This window comes from Manihot esculenta, chromosome 11 (genome assembly GCF_001659605.2).
Source record: "Manihot esculenta cultivar AM560-2 chromosome 11, M.esculenta_v8, whole genome shotgun sequence".
Taxonomy (NCBI): domain Eukaryota; kingdom Viridiplantae; phylum Streptophyta; class Magnoliopsida; order Malpighiales; family Euphorbiaceae; genus Manihot; species Manihot esculenta.
This window is the reverse complement of record NC_035171.2, coordinates 29,067,150-29,088,171: the sequence shown is the minus strand read 5'-3', so window position 1 is coordinate 29,088,171 and position 21,022 is coordinate 29,067,150. Positions and strand designations below refer to the sequence as shown.

Sequence of the window (21,022 nt, the reverse complement as noted above, 5' to 3'; positions counted from 1 at the left end):
CAACTTCGGCCCCCGAACGTGGCCTGGCCAGCCACCTATAAAAGGGGCACTTAGCCGAAATGGGCGAGTTTTCTCCCATTTTCGGCCACAGCTAACTTTCGACCTCCCTCTCCCCAAATCTTGTGTTCTTTCACTAGATCTCCTCCATTTTTCTTGAGTTTTAAACCCACATTGCAAGTTTTAAGCTTTAAAGGCAAGTTTTGGAGCTTTGGAAACTCAGGAACTCTTTTGCTTGGATCTCCGAGTTGGGTCGTCTCTTTCTCGATCTTCAAGAGGTAAGAGCCGATCTTAAGCTCAATGTATGTTTTAAACAAGTTTTAAGAAGTTTTATGGGGTAGAAATGCATGTTTGAGTTAGTTGAGCATATGTTAGGTTTATGTGATTTTTTTTTAGCAATGTATGTTGGAATGTGTTGTTTGAAGTGTTGTAGTTGGGGTATATGTTAGTTTGAGACCCCTAGGTGTGATGTGTGTGATATATGCATGTTTTAGAGCTAGTTTATGCATGATTTATGGTTTTGGGAGGCAGGAGGTTCATTTGAACCAAGTTTCTGCCCGTTTGGCAGAAACCAGGTTCGGCAGCCGAAGGGAGTTTCGGCCGCCGAACCCCTCTTGTGGAGGCAGCATTCGGCTGCCGAAGGTGCCCCCGAAAAGAGACTTTTGTCTCTGTCTGGCACTTTCGGCCGCCGAAGGTGCCGCCGAACCTGCCTGACTTTCGTCTCTGGAGGGACTTTCGGCCGCCGAACCTGCCGCCGAAAGTGCCCTGTCCAGCCTTTTCATGCATGTATTCCTATGAGTTTTTCAGGATGTTTTAGGGGGTTTTTGGGGAATATATTAGAGTCATGTTTAAGTATGTTTGGTCCCTCATTTGAGTCCACCTGTGTAGGTTCGGACCCGAGGAACCGAGGACCCCAGCTGTGAGCCAGCTGCTACAGAGTTTGTCAGAGCTAGCCAGAGGTGAGTGGAATGAACTTTAAAGTTTTTAATTAATGAAATTATTAATTTTGAGCATGAACCATGCATCATGATTGCCATGTAATATAGTAGGTTGCTTGCATTAGTTCACGAATATGCTGCATTGCATAATTGATGATGATGATGTGGATGAGCATTGAATGATCCTCTAGTCCTCGATATGATATGATGAGATATAGTATGATATGTTATAGTATGATTGCCGGTTGTACCCATTCTACGTCCCGGCTTATAGTAAGAGAATGATACCAGGTTGTACCCATTCTACGTCCCTGGTATATTGGAATGTCATGTTACAGTTATAGTAAGAGAAAAGTCCGGTTGTACCCATTCTACGTCCCGGCACTTTGGATTGTAGAGGACTATTGGTGACAATATCATCCTTATGTGATATGTTTATGATATGTTGCATTTCATGAAAACATGAAAGATAATATAATATTTTACACTATTCTGCTCACTGGGCTTTATAGCTCACCCCTCTCCCCTAACCCCAGATGTGCAGGTACAGGGTAGATCAGAAGGTTAGCCAGAGTATTGAAGAGATATGTTATGTAATAGATAGAATGTGGACATGACCAATTGTATAATGTTGTAATGTTATGTTTAGACATATATTGTATAATGTTATGGAGGATTAGAGATTGTGCTTGACCATATGAGTTTTTGTTATCCCATTTGATACATGATCCATAGAGAAAGTTTATGTAAACCAACTCGACTTATGTATTTTTGCCTCTTGAGGTTTTGATGAGATCCCACAGAGGGACTATAGTTATGTTTTTGTATAGTTCATGTACGGGTTGAGTTTGGTATGTGAGAAAATGTATGAAAGAAAAAGTTACAGGTTTATGTATATGTTTGATCATGTATGGGATTTACAGGTTTACAGGTTATATGTCAGGCTTGCTACGGGTCCCGGCGGCCTTATGCCGATCTGGATCCTAGCGCCGGTAGCGGTCCGGATTTTCGGGTCGTTACAGAGTGGTATCAGAGCCCTAGGTTCATATGGTCGGACCTAGAGTGTCGGGCTCATAGAGTTATAGAAGGTCAAGCACAATAGGAAAAGTCATGTCCACTAGGATAGGATGTAGAGTCCTGTCTTGCCATGATGATATGTTATGATTGCTATGTATGTGATGAGGATTCATGTGTGCCCACATGAACCATATGATGCTAAAGTTTGCTTGTTATGTGTTGTGTTTCAGAAACAGGATGAGAGGAACTCGTCGATCTGCACGATTGACTGGAGTACCACCTGAGGATGAGGGCATAAGCGCCCGTCCTCCAGCATTGCCTAGGGCAATGTCTACCAGGTCAAGCAGGGAAAGAGTGATGAGAGACCCTAGAAGGTCTTTAGATCTGGGAAGGAGCAGATCAGTCAGGGGGACAGTGCAGGGAGGAATGTCAGGAGACATGGGGGATGAGATGGACGTAGACCAGAGGAGGGATGGCAGTCTGGGAGTAAGTATGTCAGAAGAGGGCATGGGAGAGTCCCAAGGAGGCACACAGGCCTCGGGATTTGTACAGCCACCCCACTACCCACACTTCTCACAAAACCCCGGGTATTCGATGGGAGGTACATCGGATTACCCTAGCTTCACTCCTTATCCCACACAGATGCCATACCCACCATATTACCCACCCTACACACAGTACCCCATGTACCCACCTCCACCATATTATTCAAATCCAGCAAACCCTACACCAGGGAATGTTGTACCTCCTCCACCCCCAGCAGAACCAGAAATCCAAATACCTCAACCTAGCTCATCTGGAGGGAGCAAGGTGAAGATGACAGACTACATGAAGTTGGGTGCCCCACAATTTGAAACGGGTGATGATCCCTTTGTGTACCTTGAGAGAGTCAAGGTAATTACAGATGAGATAGGGGCGGATGACAGCAGAGCCATACAGATGGTTGGGTTCACCCTAAAATGCAAGAAGGCCCGTGAATGGTTCAAGGCCTATGTAAAACCAAGGGTGGACAGTCTTTCTTGGGAGGAGTTTGCCAACGAGTTTGCAGGATGGGCTTTCCCTGATAGCTCAAGGGAACAGAAGATGATTGAGTTTGAACAGCTAAGGCAAACAGATGAGATGAGTATAGATGAATACACAGACCGGTTCCTAGAGTTGTTGCCTTATGCTGGGCAGAGTCTGGATACAGACCAGAAAAGGTCAAGGAGGTACATCATGAAGCTACACTCCAGGTATTCTTCCTTGATACAGTCGGCAGATAGAGAAAGCTTTCACGCCATAGTGGATATGGCCAGGAGGATGGAGGCTAGTGCCATCATTGAGGGCAAAGTTAAACAGGCAGTGGCACAACCTTCAGGTTCCAGGACCCCAGGTGGGGGGAGAGTTGACCCTTCATCCTTGAGTTCAGGCAGCAAGAGGTGGAGTAACACCACCAGGAAGTCAAAGAAGAGCAAGTTCTGGAACAAGATCAAATCAGGTCTGGGATTGGGAAGTGGTTCGAGCTCTGGAGCAGGAAATGTTGTATGCACAAAATGTGGAAGGCAACACTGGGGAGTGTGCCGGTTAGGGACCACGGCCTGCTATAGATGTGGGCAAGAGGGACACCTGTCACGGAAGTGTCCTAAGACAGTTCATACAGTACAGCCTCAGCAGACAGCATCAGGTAGTGTGGCACAGCCAGTAGCTCCAGCTGCTACACAGGCCAGTGGCAGAGGCAGAGGGAGAGGGTCAGCCTCTTCTTCAGCGGGGTTCAGAGGTGAAGGTCCATCAGCTCCAGCTAGGATCTTCACCATGACATAGCAGGAGGCTAACACATCCAACACCGTGGTGTCAGGTAATCTCATCATTGGATGTTCTGATGTGTATGCATTAATGGACCCGGGTGCATCTCATTCTTTTATTGCACCGAGAGCCGTTCAGAGGTTAGGGTTGATGGTCTCTGGGTTAGAGTGTCCCCTATGGGTCAGTGGACCCAAATGTGACCCGTCAGTTGCAGAGTCAGTCTGCCAGTGTAGTCCAGTTTTTATAGAGGGGAGATGCATGTCCGCCGACCTGGTGGTTCTAGAGTTGACAGACTTTGACGTCATTCTAGGGATGGACTGGTTATCTACCCATGGTGCTACCTTGGACTGCAGGGACAAGGTAGTCAAGTTCAGATGTCAGGATGGGTCAGAGGTCGTCTTCAGAGGAGACAAGAGGGGTACACCTAGAGGTCTGATATCAGCTCTTCAGGCTCATAGGTTGCTTAGGAGGGGATGTCAGGGGTTTTTGGCTCATGTGAGAGAGCTAGACAGTCAGGTTAGAGAGCCCGCCTCAATGCCAGTGGTCAGAGAGTTCTTAGATGTCTTCCCAGACGAGCTTCCAGGATTACCACCTGCAAGGGAGATAGAGTTTGAAATAGAGCTGATGCCTGGAACTAGGCCTATCTCTATCCCTCCCTACAGGATGGCGCCAGCAGAGTTGAAAGAGCTAAAGGAACAGTTGCAAGAACTGGTGGACAAGGGTTTCATCCGACCGAGTACCTCACCTTGGGGTGCTCCAGTGCTCTTTGTGAAGAAAAAGGATGGATCCCTCAGGCTTTGTATCGACTACAGACAGTTGAACAAAGTCACCATCAAGAACAAGTACCCGTTGCCAAGGATCGACGATCTATTCGACCAGCTAGCAGGAGCGGGTTGTTTTTCCAAAATAGATCTGAGATCCGGGTACCATCAGTTGAGAATCAGAGAGGAAGACGTGCCAAAGACGGCCTTCAGGACCAGATATGGGCACTATGAGTTCCTTGTGATGCCGTTCGGGTTAACCAACGCCCCTGCAGCATTCATGGACCTCATGAACAGAATATTCAGACAATACCTGGATCACTTCGTTATTGTCTTCATAGATGATATCCTAGTGTATTCCAGGAATGCAGAGGAGCATGCCCATCATCTGAGGATAGTTCTGCAGACCTTGAGGGAACACGGCTTGTATGCCAAGTTCTCCAAGTGTGAGTTCTGGTTGAGGAGCATATCATTCTTGGGGCATATAGTGTCAGAGAATGGAATAGAGGTAGACCCCAAGAAAGTAGAGGCTGTGACTAACTGGCCCAGACCCACTACAGTGACAGAAATCAGAAGTTTCTTGGGTTTGGCTGGTTATTACAGGAGGTTCGTTCAGGACTTCTCAAAGATTGCAGCTCCTCTAACCAGATTGACCAGGAAGAATCAGAGATTTGAGTGGACCGATCAGTGTGAAGAAAGCTTTGAAGAGCTGAAGAGAAGGTTGACTTCAGCACCGGTGTTAACTCTGCCGAACAGCAATGAGGACTTCACAGTATTCTGTGATGCATCCAGAGTAGGCTTGGGTTGTGTGCTAATGCAGAATGGAAGGGTGATAGCTTATGCTTCTAGACAGCTGAAGAGGCATGAGTTGAATTACCCCACGCACGACCTTGAGATGGCAGCAGTTATCTTTGCCCTCAAGATGTGGAGGCATTACCTCTATGGGGTAAAATGTGAGATCTTCACAGATCATAAGAGCCTGCAGCACATCTTGAGCCAGAGAGAGCTGAATTTGAGACAGAGGAGATGGGTAGAACTGTTGAGTGACTATGATTGCAAGATCCAGTATCATCCGGGTAAGGCTAATGTAGTAGCTGATGCCTTAAGCCGAAAATCACTTGGCAGTCTATCCCACATTACAGCAGAGAGGAGACCAGTGGTGAAGGAGTTTTACAAGCTCATGAATGAAGGTCTACAGTTGGAGTTGTCTGGTACAGGTGCTTTGATTGCACAGATGAAGGTAACACCAGTGTTTCTGGAGCAGGTGGCTCAGAAATAGCATGAGGACCCAGAGTTAGTGAAGATTGCCAGGACTGTTCAGTCAGGCAAAGATAGTGAGTTCAGATTCGATGACAAGGGGATCCTCCGCTATGGGAGCAGACTATGTGTACCAGATGACATAGGGCTGAAAGGAGACATTATGAGAGAGGCTCATAATGCGAGATACAGTATTCACCCTGGAGCCACCAAGATGTATCAAGATCTGAAGAGAGTGTATTGGTGGCCAGCTATGAAGAGGGAAGTGGCACAGTTCGTGTCAGCCTGCGAAGTGTGTCAGAGGGTGAAACTGGAACATCAGAAGCCGGCTGGAATGCTTAACCCGCTACCTATTCCAGAGTGGAAATGGGAGAATATAGCTATGGACTTCGTAGTGGGGTTACCGGCAACATCCAACAGACTAGACTCCATATGGGTGATTGTGGACAGACTCACTAAATCTGCTCACTTCATTCCAGTGAGGAGCAACTACTCTGTGGATAAGTTGGCGCAGGTGTATGTAGACGAGATTGTCAGGCTGCATGGGGTCCCCGTGTCTATAGTGTCAGATAGAGGGCCCCAGTTCACTTCCAGGTTCTGGCGGAGTCTGCAGAGTGCTATGGGTACCAGGCTAGATTTCAGTACTGCCTTCCATCCCCAGACTGATGGACAATCAGAGAGGACCATCCAGACAATAGAGGATATGCTCAGAATGTGTGTGCTAGATTTTGGCGGTTCTTGGAAGCAACATCTACCTTTGGTGGAGTTTGCCTACAATAACAGCTATCATGCTAGCATCGGGATGGCTCCATATGAAGCTTTATATGGGAGGAAGTGCAGGACACCTGTTTGCTGGGAAGAAGTTGGAGAGAGGTCCTTAGCAGGGCCTGAGCTTGTAGAGATCACCAGCAGGGTGGTACCCATGATCAGAGAAAGGATCAAGGCTGCTACCAGCAGGCAGAAGAGTTATGCAGACATTCGCAGGAAACATGTAGAGTTTCAGGAGGGGGATCTAGTATTGCTCAAGGTGTCTCCAATGAAAGGGGTGGTTCGTTTTGGTAAGAAGGGTAAGCTAGCTCCACGATACATCGGACCTTTCGAGATCTTGCAGAAGGTTGGGAATGTGTCGTACAAGCTGGACTTGCCTGCATCTATGGAGAGAATCCATCCGGTTTTCCATGTTTCCATGTTAAGAAAGTTCGTGTCAGATCCGAGCAAGGTTCTTAGTGAGCCTGATGTGGAGATCCAAGAGGATCTCACCTATGTAGAGCAGCCAGTGCGGATTCTTGACACACAGATCAGAAAGTTGAGGAACAAGGAAATCCCTATGGTAAAAGTCCTTTGGAACCACCACAACATCGAGGAGTGTACCTGGGAGACACGGGAGTCCATGCTCCAGCAATATCCCCATCTCTTTTAGAGGTTAGTATCTATGTGTTTAGTATGTATGTTACGTTAGTGATATGCATGTGCTAGTTGAGGAACATTCGGGGACGAATGTTCTTAAGGGGGGGAGAATGTAATACCCGGCTAGACTCCGGTATCGGAATTCCTACCGTCCGGTGGAATCCCGGATGCCAGAAACCTCTAGAAGGGGTAAAAGCATGTTTTTATAAAATGTTTTAATGTTTTTAAGTATGAAATTAAAGGAGTTTTTCATGAAAAAGTCTTTGGAGGAAAACTCAGGTTCGGCCGCCGAAAGTCATGTTCGGCCGCCGAACATGCATGTGATTAGGAGGCACGTTAGGCCCCCGAAAGCGTGAGTGAGGGAAGTGCAGGTTCGGCCGCCGAACCTTATGTTCGGCCGCCGAACATTGCATGGATGCGGAGGCAACTTCGGCCCCCGAACGTGGCCTGGCCAGCCACCTATAAAAGGGGCACTTAGCCGAAATGGGCGAGTTTTCTCCCATTTTCGGCCACAGCTAACTTCCGACCTCCCTCTCCCCAAATCTTGTGTTCTTTCACTAGATCTCCTCCATTTTTCTTGAGTTTTAAACCCACATTGCAAGTTTTAAGCTTTAAAGGCAAGTTTTGGAGCTTTGGAAACTCAGGAGCTCTTTTGCTTGGATCTCCGAGTTGGGTCGTCTCTTTCTCGATCTTCAAGAGGTAAGAGCCGATCTTAAGCTCAATGTATGTTTTAAACAAGTTTTAAGAAGTTTTATGGGGTAGAAATGCATGTTTGAGTTAGTTGAGCATATGTTAGGTTTATGTGATTTTTTTTGAGCAATGTATGTTGGAATGTGTTGTTTGAAGTGTTGTAGTTGGGGTATATGTTAGTTTGAGACCCCTAGGTGTGATGTGTGTGATATATGCATGTTTTAGAGCTAGTTTATGCATGATTTATGGTTTTGGGAGGCAGGAGGTTCATTTGAACCAAGTTTCTGCCCGTTTGGCAGAAACCAGGTTCGGCAGCCGAAGGGAGTTTCGGCCGCCGAACCCCTCTTGTGGAGGCAGCATTCGGCTGCCGAAGGTGCCCCCGAAAAGAGACTTTCGTCTCTGTCTGGCACTTTCGGCCGCCGAAGGTGCCGCCGAACCTGCCTGACTTTCGTCTCTGGAGGGACTTTCGGCCGCCGAACCTGCCGCCGAAAGTGCCCTGTCCAGCCTTTTCATGCATGTATTCCTATGAGTTTTTCAGGATGTTTTAGGGGGTTTTTGGGGAATATATTAGAGTCATGTTTAAGTATGTTTGGTCCCTCATTTGAGTCCACCTGTGTAGGTTCGGACCCGAGGAACCGAGGACCCCAGCTGTGAGCCAGCTGCTACAGAGTTTGTCAGAGCTAGCCAGAGGTGAGTGGAATGAACTTTAAAGTTTTTAATTAATGAAATTATTAATTTTGAGCATGAACCATGCATCATGATTGCCATGTAATATAGTAGGTTGCTTGCATTAGTTCACGAATATGCTGCATTGCATAATTGATGATGATGATGTGGATGAGCATTGAATGATCCTCTAGTCCTCGATATGATATGATGAGATATAGTATGATATGTTATAGTATGATTGCCGGTTGTACCCATTCTACGTCCCGGCTTATAGTAAGAGAATGATACCAGGTTGTACCCATTCTACGTCCCTGGTATATTGGAATGTCATGTTACAGTTATAGTAAGAGAAAAGTCTGGTTGTACCCATTCTACGTCCCGGCACTTTGGATTGTAGAGGACTATTGGTGACAATATCATCCTTATGTGATATGTTTGTGATATGTTGCATTTCATGAAAACATGAAAGATAATATAATGTTTTACACTATTCTGCTCACTGGGCTTTATAGCTCACCCCTCTCCCCTAACCCCAGATGTGCAGGTACAGGGTAGATCAGAAGGTTAGCCAGAGTATTGAAGAGATATGTTATGTAATAGATAGAATGTGGACATGACCAATTGTATAATGTTGTAATGTTATGTTTAGACATGTATTGTATAATGTTATGGAGGATTAGAGATTGTGCTTGACCATATGAGTTTTTGTTATCCCATTTGATACATGATCCATAGAGAAAGTTTATGTAAACCAACTCGACTTATGTATTTTTGCCTCTTGAGGTTTTGATGAGATCCCACAGAGGGACTATAGTTATGTTTTTGTATAGTTCATGTACGGGTTGAGTTTGGTATGTGAGAAAATGTATGAAAGAAAAAGTTACAGGTTTATGTATATGTTTGATCATGTATGGGATTTACAGGTTTACAGGTTATATGTCAGGCTTGCTACGGGTCCCGGCGGCCTTATGCCGATCTGGATCCTAGCGCCGGTAGCGGTCCGAATTTTCGGGTCGTTACAGTTAATGTCTTAGTTAATCCCCAAACTCTCATTCAGCTCAATGACAACAAACTGTTATGCTCAACCCTTAATGGAATCCTTATATCTCGCAAATATTGACAACTCAGCTCGAGAACCAAAATAGTAAAACCCGTGATTAGATCTAACCAAATGGAAGAAGATACAGAATAACTCGAGGGAAGGGGCAAAACTTCAATACAAGCAAATGGACTCAAAACAACACATAAACAAGATGGAGTTGGGAGATAACATTTGAAGGGTCACTCTAAAGTGACAGAAGACATCGATGAAAAAGGGAGTAAATGGAAAAGTAAGACCGAACTCGTGCTGCTTTACAAAAAAGACCAAATTACGCTCCTGTTGAGCATCTACCAGGCCTACCGGTGGTAGATTTGGGAGAACTATTCGCTCATTAGGCAAGGGAGCCCTAATTTTGAAGATTGTGGTGTCAACAAGGTTGTGAGAAAAATAGTGGGAGAAAGAAGAAAGAGTGACAGAAGACACCAGACCAAGCACCTCAGAAACCCTAGTAGAAGCCATGAGAGGAGCAAGACGTACCTCAGATTGAAAAATCAGAGATTACAGAGAAGAGAAAGAACAAGATAGCAGAAGCAATGCAAAAGGCAAAGCAACAAACAAAAGCACAAGTTTGAAATGACAAAAGGCAGAGAAATGATATTTTGACAGAACTTTTCTAGAGCCGCGTGGTAATAATTGGGATCTCGAAATTTACCCCCCTTATAAATCATAAAATAATTAATGAGTAGGTAAATGGGTACTTGATGACAACCGGGCTCCAAGCGCTTGGACCTTGGTGAAGCCTAAGTTAGAAAGACTAGGCCTAAACTCCTGGAGAGCCCAATGTGCGGCTCTAAGTCTCGTATGGAATCAAAGCCAGTCTGGACAAACCGGGTTGGATATGAATCTGTCTTTAGGATCATTATCCCGAATACCCATCCTCCTCATGGTAAAATAGACCCCATAATGCTTAGGATCGTGTTCAAGTAGCACAGAAAAAATTAAATAGCCACCTAACAAAAGAGAAAAGAATACCATACATTCGTACGTACTGCCAGTGTGACTGCAGCAGGAGAGTACGAGTACAAGACAATAATTACACCATCACTAAAAAAACAAAAGAAATAGAGAATAAAATAATATGTAAAGAAAATAAAAAGCTAAACTTATAAAAATATATTCTAAATCTAGACTCACTCTTAGATCTTAGACATCATAATTATGTAGCTGATTTTCTTGTCAAAATAAGAAGGTTTAGGTAGAATTGTTTTGTAGTCTTTTTTTTTTGTTTTGTTTTATTTTACTTCTTTATCTTTCTGGGCGTTTTTATCATCACCAATGGTTATTAATTTTGTATTTGGTGTATTGAGTCGGACTTATTGGTCCTGAGGGCCACCATCGATAGTCTTTTTTTTTTTTTCAATAAAATTTTAACTTTTAGAATTTAATTCAATTACATCCATTCATGCAATATTCATTATAAGTGTAATTCATCACTTTATGTAATTATATATACATAAAATATTTATTTTTTATTACTAAATAAAATAATTAAATTCACAACAGGTCATACTTAATGTAATTTTAAATTAGATGTTCCGTAGATTAATTTTAATTGATATATAGATATATTTAATTAATAAAAATTTATAGTTTAATGTTGATATAATATAATAATAATTTAAAATAAGTTATAAACTATTATTATAAAATAGAATTACGTGATAAAAATTTAATAAATACGTATATAGTTTCATATTTAAAAAACAAGAATAAAAAAAACTCAAATATTGTTACTTTTGATTCAAAAATATGAAATTAAATAAATCTATCAAGTAATATGTTTTTAACTAGATCAAGACACATAAAATTTTAATTTTTTAAATATACAATCTTTCCTACTTGTATAGCATGTGTACAAGAATTTTCAGTACAAAATATTCATTCTAGGCTTTAGCCAATTTGAACAGAATGACATAAAACAAATGCCAATGTTTTATTTACCCTTTTCTTTGGCATCCATTTCCTATAACCCAATAGCTAAAACACAAGTATACTTTGATTTCTTAATAAGTATATATTTTGATTTCCAAAATGAAGAACAAAAGAAATTTCTTTTCTAACTATCTTTTATAATTAAAAATAAATAAATCAATAAAATCTCGCTCACTCTCACCCATCAAGAATAAAACAAACTAATGACCAGGTCCTTTAGGGCTAGGTCCTGATGCCAAGCGTTCAAGCCAACACCCCATAGCACTCTTAGCCTTCTCATAAACAGACGAATAACTCTCCAGATGATTTGCAGCCGCAAAATCCTCCGGCAAAACCCTAGTCGCCTCCACCTTAACCTGGCCAAAAACACCCACCAAGATCAAGAAAATCGCCAGAACAATGGTTGCCTTGCTGAAGCTCATCATCTTCTCCAAAAGAAAAGCACTGCAGTAGCTTGAAAGAAAGAAGTTAATTTTCTGAATACCCAGAAAGAGAAGAAGAAGAAGAAGGAAGTTGTGTTGGAGTTGTTGAGTGATTGTGGATGAGAGGAGATGGAGAAGGTAGGTGGTGTATTTATAGGAGGACATGTGTAGGACTTGACTTGCTATGGCTCTTTCAAGTCTGGACACTGGCGTTTATGCGCGGTTGGATTTTGGAAGGCTACGTGTTGACCAAAGATATTTATATATGTATATATTTGAAAGAGTCGTATAATGCAGGCTAAAGTTTATTTGTTTAGCTCTGCTGGGTAAAGTTCAAACATGTGAATTTTCCTTGTTTTTTTTTTATAGTTTGAATGCGTCCCCTCATAATACTTTGATAAGTTCAAAAACGGAATTTGAATTAAATCTATTTGATTCGATTCGATTTTATTATTCCACTCTTTACATTTTACATATTATTTTTAATATTATAAAATTTAATTAAAATATTATAATTATAATTAAAATATAATTTTTATATACTTATATTACACCATATTATTTTTAATATTATAAAATTTAATTAAAATATTATAATCATAATTAAAATATAATTTTTATATACTATATTATAGTAATTTTGGCTGATCGATTCAATTCAATTTTATCGAAATTTTTTTTATTAAAATTAAATTAAGTTAAAATAATTAAATTTTTAAAAATAAAAAATTTTTAAAAATTAAACTGAATTAAATAAAAAAAATATAAAATTAATTAAAATTTTAAATTATTTCAATTCAATCAGCTATTTCAATTTAAATCAAATACTACTTAATAAATCATTATCAAAGTCACCTACCACCCACCATAGATCAGCAACACATATTTAAAAATTCTTTGATAATCAAAGTTAATTGTTCTTTCCCAAGTACCTATCGCCAAAAAAAAAACATTAAAATCTGTATTTTGCCAAATAGTTTCAATATATCATAAAAAAGATTATTATTACATTCTTAAATTTTTAAAAAATTCACTAATTCGTTATTTTTTAAAATTATTCAATTAAAATGCCTCTAAATTTTATAAAATTAATCTATTTATACTTTTTATTAGAAAAATCATTAATCAACTTATTTTATCATTAATCTAAAAACTGAAATAGTAATATTTAAAATTATAAAAACTAAACTATATAAATATTCAAAGAGGTTGATAGTTTTTAATATAAAGATTAAAGGGTTTAATTTTACAAAGTATAGAAATGTTTTAATTGAATAGTTTTGAAATTAGGATGAAATAAGAAATTTTCTAAAAATCAGGAACCTAATAATAAACCACTCTAATATATATATATATATATATAAAATTCTTTCTGTTAACGAAAATGTTAAAGAAAATATTATTATTTGTTTAGTGCTTATAATTTAAAAATATCCATCTTATTTAGTTTTTTTACCAAAAATTAAGTTTTATTTGATATAAATATTAAATAATTTATAAAATATATAAATATTTTAATTGAGTGATTAAAAATAAAAATTAAATAATTAATAATAATTTATCTTTGCTTCTAGTCAAATGCCCCTGTTGATATTATGTGAATAGTGTGGCAATTTGGTCGTTGCAGGTGGAGTTGGTAATACTGAAATATTTAAGGGAAAGAATTTTAGAGTCAATGCATGATTTGCAAATTTAAGTCGAAGATTGGAAATTTTGAATATTGACTAATAATTTTTATTTATTATTTTTCAAAGGAGTATGTAAGAAAAATGGAAAATCGTGTAAACCAAGCAAGGAATTGTTAAAGCTCAAGAGGAGAGGGCATGCCTTCACATGTTTTGAAGTCTTAGAAATTTTTGAGAAGATGGGTGGGTGAGTGAGTTGGTGATTAAAGACTTTGTGCCTATGACTATGACTTGGGTTCAATTTTAATGTGCATCTTATTCCTTTCTTTCATGGAATTTTTACTCTTGTAAAATTCATTTAATTTTTTTTCTTACCAAGAAATACGAAGAAAATTCCGAGTAGAGTAATAAATTAACACATTTTTTTACTGGCTACATAATTTCAGTCAAGCATAGTCATATTGTTGAAGGGAGACTTTGAAGTAAAATGTAAAGAAATTGCCATGTTTACAGAAGCAAGATCACATAGCAGAATCACACAATTCATACCTCTTAACAGCAATACAAGCCATCATAACTTGACCAGCAGCCTACTGCTGTGGACCTGACTGCATCCATGGAAGTCAGCAGCAACTGCTACACAAGAAATTCTTGATTTGCTGCAAATTTTGAAGGCTAAAATACTAAAAAAAAGCTGTTGCAGCTACAAGCTAAATCACATGGTTTGCTGCAACAGAAATGCATGTAGATTACAATTCCATGGAAGAAGGGGAAAAGAAATTACTAGTTTATTCAAGTTTGGTGCGACTATACAGTGGTTTCTGTTTGGATTTCAACTGTAAAATCTAATATTTTAGCAGAAGAGAAGACCAACTCCGGCTTTTGTACCTGGAGATATGGATTCCAGTTTTTGCACATTCAAAGGAAATAATTTTAGTATTCCCTTCTCTTTTGTCTCAATTCATTGAGCTCCATCTCGATCTCAGGATCTCGAATCCCGCTGCTGACAATTGTTCTTCCGGGCGGTAATTCTCCTCTCTGTTAAGCAGACAAAGAAAAAGAAATCGTCAAGAGACGATTGAAATACAAATTGAAGGAATTTTTACAAAGAGATTTGTACTCTTTACTTAGGTTTTTGGATATACTTTTTTGCTGCCGGAGATTTCTTTCTTCAGATTCTCAAGATCATCATCAACTGATGAGCTCTCAAGCAATGCAAACTGCAAAATGTATGCAAGCACATAAATCAATTGTACCCTGTTAAACTTTTCATCAAGAAATCACCACTGCTAGCTCATCCATGCTGTTTGATATAGAAGAAAGGAAATAAGTCCAATTAAGTCCCTGTAATAAGCTCAATTCAGTCTTTTTGGCCAAATAAATCCCTAAACTTTACCTTTAAGGCCAACTAAGTTCTAACCTAATAAAATATTAGTTTTTTCACAATAAATTATTATTTTTTGTAATTAGAAATATCAAAGATTTAGTATTTTAATTAACATAAAAATTTTAAAAAATACATACAAAAATGAAATTTTAATATTAAAAAATAATATTTTATTACTAAACCATAATATTCTATTAGATCAGGACTTATTTGGTCTTAAACGTAAAGTTTAGGGGTTCATTTGGACAAAAAAATTGAATTGAGCTTATTTGGAGGGCAGGGGGCTTAACTAAACTTATTTCCATAGAATAGCTCGTATGATATTCAAGTTCTGAAGGTTCAATTGGACATTGGGGTAAGATGCTTTAAAATCTTGTACATACCAAGGACCATGGATTGGTATGTACAAGAAGTCCAACAAGCCTACACCAACATTTCTAAAGTTGTAGTTTTTCAATAATATTCCATTGAAAATGTTGAATCCCACATCGGTTGTGGAAAGGGGTAATGTGCCCCTTATATGGGCTATAGGCATTCCTCCCTCTTGAGCTAACTTGTGGGGTGAGTTAGGCCTGGCCCAAATTTAACAGAAAAATAAAAATAAAAAAGGCAAATGTTAACCTTGAAAAATTAAATACCCATAATCTCTACAATAGTGGCATAAACAAATACCACTCTGGGATCAGTCATTTTGAATTTAAAGGATGAGGGAAGAAGCAAGAGTCCAACCCGAGTCCTCGACTGCCTATTCTGCGACGTAGATATTACTGCAGTAACATAAATCCCTTTTTTTTTCCCCTTAAAATAACTCTAGTAAGTAGAAACGCCACAGAATATTTCCCAATAATACTTCCAGATTACAAAGATCTTCATTGATTTAGAATCAACCTAGTAATAAAATTCCAAAGACTATGTTTCTTCTCTAACAATGAAGTAAATGCTGTGTCCATTTGTGCCTAACAAACAAGTAGCACAAAGTCTAGGTCTAACAATATTACATAATGAATGGACATGCAAACATCAAGAAATGCGACTAAAAATTAGATTGCTATGACTTCATAGTTCATAACCCACTGCTTTGCATGAGAACCAAAGATAAAAGATAGTGAAGGACAGATGACCCCAGAAATTCACAAGCATAATAGGAAAAGGAGAAACATGATAATACCTTTCCGTCCAGCTCACTTGTGGCTAACTGGCCAAGGGCTTCTGCTTCTGATTCCATTGCCATTACTATCAAGATGAAAATTACAAAGAAAGAAAAATAAAAGTTAAATCTGCTCGACACTGCACTAATAGCACTGTGACAAAATCGTGCACTTAAATATTTTGATTAAAAACAAATAAAAATTTACTTGGAAGTATTTTTGGCATGACCTAGACAAAAGCTCAAACAACTCAAAAGCATCTAAAGGTCACTTCTACAAATCAACTTCAATAATCAATGCCCAAGATGGCAAGCAATGCTCAATTTTGATTAACCACAAAGCACAACAATCATAAGACATACCCCACGACAAACATCAATCCAATGAAACTAGCAGTAGGTTATTCAATAAGGAAATGTGATCATTGTGTTTTGAGAATTTAAACTACAACTAATGGCAAAGACTTCATTGTCATAAATAAAGAAATGGTGAAGCTACAGGCAAGAATAGCGAGGAATCAAGCAAGCACTTTCATAAAGTATGGTGCAATTTATTCAAAATAAACAGGAGAAACACCACTAAATTGGTTTTCCTCGTGTACATCTTATGCATGTAATGCAGGATACTGTAGCAGTGATCCAGTTATGAAATATGAATAAGTTTGGCAAATATGGGGGAATTAACAAATAAAAAGAGGACGATGATCAACAATAAGAAAAGAGAGGCTGATATGCTCTTATGTACACTGAAAAAGTAACTAATCAACGATATAAATCATTTAAGCATAAGTGTGCAAGTCACTGTCTAAAAATATAATTGGGAGATACTAACACAAAATAGATAGGGATTAAGAATTAGATGAGTTAAGCCAAAGTGGGGCAGAGAGACAAAATTAACACACCAACACAACTTTATCAGTGTTGTATAAGCACACCGCTTTTATATAAAGACAAATATAGATGTGAGAAAAAAGAATTCTTTAGGATATTAAAACCATATGAATAACCTCATGAATTACAATAAAAAGGTAAAGACTTATGAAACACCTGATTAGTTACAAGTACAATGGTAAAACTTCAGATAAAGAAAATTGACAGAATCTTTCCACATAAAAATAGTTGGAAACCAAAATCAAGAGGCAAAGCATGCAAGCAGACACATATATTGTACTCCATGAGCTATTAGTCACACAACTGAGTCCATTCCATATTTCATGCAAGTGCATGTAGTTGAGATTAATGAATTGCACAAAATAGCAGAGGTATTAGATACAGAGAAATACATAGATTGATTACAGATGTGTTACCTTTCTCTTCCATTTTTTCAAAAGCTGAAAGAGCATTACTTGTATTCACATTCCCCAGCATCTCATTCACTTTGGTTTGAGTTCTAAAGCAACAAAGACAGGCCATTAACAGCAAATATAAAGAGCTGCACAGAGGAAAAGGGGTCTTCACAACAGGAAATGGTGGCAGAAACAAACTTTGCAGACTGAGCGCGTGCTTTCAGTGTATCTTTCTTAGACTTTGCCTCCTGTATCTTGCTCTCCAGAAGCTACACAATGGAATTCATTGAATAAAGCAGTAAAAAGTTCATGAATACATTATTCTAACAGCTGAAAAAGATAAATATCAGATAAAAGGAAATTATAAGATGTACAGTCACAGGGAATTTGGCAAATTCAAATTTGCCAATTAGCAACCTAAAAAGACAAATCATTTCTTGTTATATCTCTGGAACCCAATCAGAATCCAAAAATAGGCAGAATTTTTTTTTTTTTGAATAATTGGTTCACACCTTTCCCAACTCATCCCATTTCAATTATAACTCAAAAAAGTTAACTCTGATTTATGAGGAATACATGGTGCACTAGCTATTGACACTAGAAATATGATGCAGGACAAACAAGAATTAACATACCCGAGTATTAGAGACAAGGTTCTCAACAACACTTTTCTGTTGATCCAGTTGAGCTTTCAAGGAATTAGCATTATCCTGCAAGAATTAAAACAGAAGCAAATAACTTTAAGAAGTATTTTTGGAAATATGGTGCCTGCATGGCCCAGCTTGCAGCATCTATATCTGCATTCTGAGCATATTGCATCATACATTATCACAAAAAGAATGATAAAGAATCAGTTCAACATTTGCTATTTATAAAGTAATTGGAAAAAACATAAAGCCAAAGAAGGGGAGAACATCCTAAACAACTGGATCAGTACTTAATTAGGCATCCTTGCATGCAGTCAAAAGCTATGACAAAGATGCAGCTCTCAACAATGCGCAAGATTCATCTCCACTTATCCTATTGTGCTCTTACTTAAAATTTATGGATACTCATTAAGAATGCATGCTTGAAGACTATGAGCAATTTAGACATTGATGTGATATTTTAGAACACGGACCAGATGAATTTTCTCTCTGTTACCAAGGCATTAGAAGTCAGCTGTGTTCATTATCAAATATAAAAACACACAGAATAACAAATGAACAACAAGAAAGGAAAAACAGAAGGGCTAACTTAGAGAAAAGTTGCTCGGAATTCCACCTAGATCAACTGGATTGTTGATTTTATTATAAAAATATCAAATTTGAACAAACTTAAGTACAAAATCTTTCAGGAAGAGGCCAACTTACAGCATAAGATTTACGTCTTTTAAGTGCTTCACGTGCAAGATCTTCCTCTCCTTTCTGAAGAGCAAGCTGCGCCTTACGATACCTGCATGGAATTTTTAGAGTGAAAATGATACTTCATTGCTACCGCACTAAAATAATTCTAGATTTTGGTTGTGGATAGTGTAATAAATCCAAATTATCAACAGAAGTTGGCTCATTTATTAAACTTATAAATAATTGAGTGGAAGTAATAGGTTCAACACTCAAGTTTTCTGATGAAAGAAAATAACTTAATCAGTAAATAAATTTAGCCATGTTTTACCAATCCTCAGAAGCTTGTTCTGCAGCTTTGTATTTATTCTCCAAACGTTTTTGAGATGCCAATACCTGAATAGAACATGAAGAGGAAAACTTTTAAAGAACACTAGCAAAGTAATATTGAGGCCATAGGTGATCCTTTTTTTTTTAGCAAGTCTCATGCAATTCATTAATAGTGCTTAATTTGTAGTTCTTAAAAATAGAAGAATATGGAAAAATAAAACTGAAAACAAGTATAAAATATGAACAGAGAATGAAAATCAGAGGAGGAAAAAGAGAACAAACTAAGATATTAAAACAGAGAATAGGAAAAAAGAATTAAAGATCATGATACTGACTTGTGCTGTGGCCTGACGCATCTTTGTCAAGTCATCATTCATTTCAAGCACTGTTTGATCTAGAATTTTCTCCGGGTCTTCAAAACTACTCAAGATTGAATTTGCATATGACTGTAATTAGAAAAGAACTACATTATGTTGTTTGCTACAGCGAAAACTGCAATTAGTCAATTACTAGTAACAATGATCATATAAAGGATAATACTGCGTTAATGCATAAATGAAGGTGAATAATTGTTATGAGTCTCACCTTGACAACTCTAGCGAACCGATCAAAAAGGTTCATACGAGTGCCAAGAGCACCTCCACCTTGTCTATAGCAATGGGACCTAGTTGAAGAATTAGTCCTTATCCTAACTTTTAGAGCTTTAACTGCAAATGAAATTAAAATTTTCACCCAAGACATCCACATGAGTTGAAACATGCAAGTAGAGGGGCACTGTCACAGTAGCATACATGTATGCGCATGAAATAGGCAGAGACATATTTCAAGCCAACAATAAACTAGAAAACTGAAAATTACTAAACTTCAGAACATCTGCAACAAGGTTTCCACTCAGAAAATCTGCAACAAGGTTTCCACACAGAATATCTTCTATAAATGATTAAACTTCAGAAAGTTAGAACATCTCCTACAATGACACTTTCAAATAAACTTGAGCATAATCTCATCCTTCAATGAAGGAAATTTAAATTAAGAACATAATATTGGACAAGAAAAGCAATTCAAGCTAAGAGCTAAACTCTTACATCTCTTGTCACGTGGCATTATCACAGATGATGATCAGTTTGGCTTAGAATTGTAATTCGGACAAGGAATTTTTACTAGTCACTCACATAATGAATGATAATTAGTTATCTTTCTAACCAATTTTAAATACTTGGAAAGTTAGTTCCTTCCCCACACAATCAATTAGCCTATTTCGGTCTGTTATCAACCACATTAAACTCTATCAATCTTCTGCTTCACATAGTAGCATCAACGTCTAGCTCTAAAGAAAACCCAAAAGCCCATATCACCATAGAGGACAATTCTCGAGTTATCAGAATAAAAACTGAAAAATAAGAGGTACCCAATAACATATAAGCAAAGAAGACATGGACGCGACAGAAAGACGGTACCTCCGCCATTGAAAAACGACGTCGTGAGATGTGGCCGGTTGACCATAGAGAGAGTGCTACTGCTGCTGTGGTTGGAGGAAGAAGAAGAAGACGAAGTGGTGGAATGCGGCGGTGGCAATGGCAAGGTCAATCCTGTGATTAACTGGGATTTTGCAGCCATAGTTTTGCAACGAAAGAGAAATCAGTTTCGGTTGATTGCTTCAAAAAATCTATTTTCTTTTTCTGGATAGGAAAGAAGAGACCACTGGGATCACTTGGTTCACTCTGTCCATTATTTTGTTTTCTTTTCAATGTGATTTTTACCAAAACTGAACCGGGCCGGATCATTCGATTAACCAAGGTTGGGCCTTTTCCTTAAAGTTCCTATCATTTCAATTTAAAAAATTTATTATTTAGCGATAGAAAATTCTTTAATTAAACATTTAATTTTAAAAATATTATTTAGATATTTTTAAAATATTAAAATATTTATTAATTAATTTTTTATTAATTTT

The 21,022-nt window shown here is 38.4% G+C and overlaps 1 protein-coding gene across 3 annotated transcripts; it reads right to left on the bottom strand.

The window, feature by feature from the left end:
* Positions 1-14,060: 14,060 nt before the first annotated feature.
* Positions 14,061-20,805, bottom strand: LOC110626582 (probable membrane-associated 30 kDa protein, chloroplastic). Of its 3 annotated transcripts, XM_021772582.2 has the most exons (12): positions 20,529-20,805; positions 19,657-19,778; positions 19,407-19,517; positions 19,073-19,137; positions 18,772-18,853; positions 18,055-18,129; positions 17,618-17,688; positions 17,441-17,523; positions 16,155-16,219; positions 14,745-14,819; positions 14,488-14,637; positions 14,061-14,326 (listed from the first exon to the last, which is right to left on the bottom strand). In XM_021772582.2, exons 1-11 carry the CDS (start codon positions 20,686-20,688, stop codon positions 14,533-14,535), a joined length of 1,014 nt encoding a protein of 337 aa, XP_021628274.1. In that variant the 5' UTR covers positions 20,689-20,805; the 3' UTR covers positions 14,061-14,326; positions 14,488-14,532. The 3 variants fall into 3 exon arrangements, with proteins under 3 accessions (XP_021628274.1, XP_021628275.1, XP_021628273.1); XM_021772583.2 differs by having other exon boundaries at positions 14,061-14,637; positions 14,727-14,819; XM_021772581.2 differs by having other exon boundaries at positions 14,061-14,637.
* Positions 20,806-21,022: the final 217 nt, after the last annotated feature.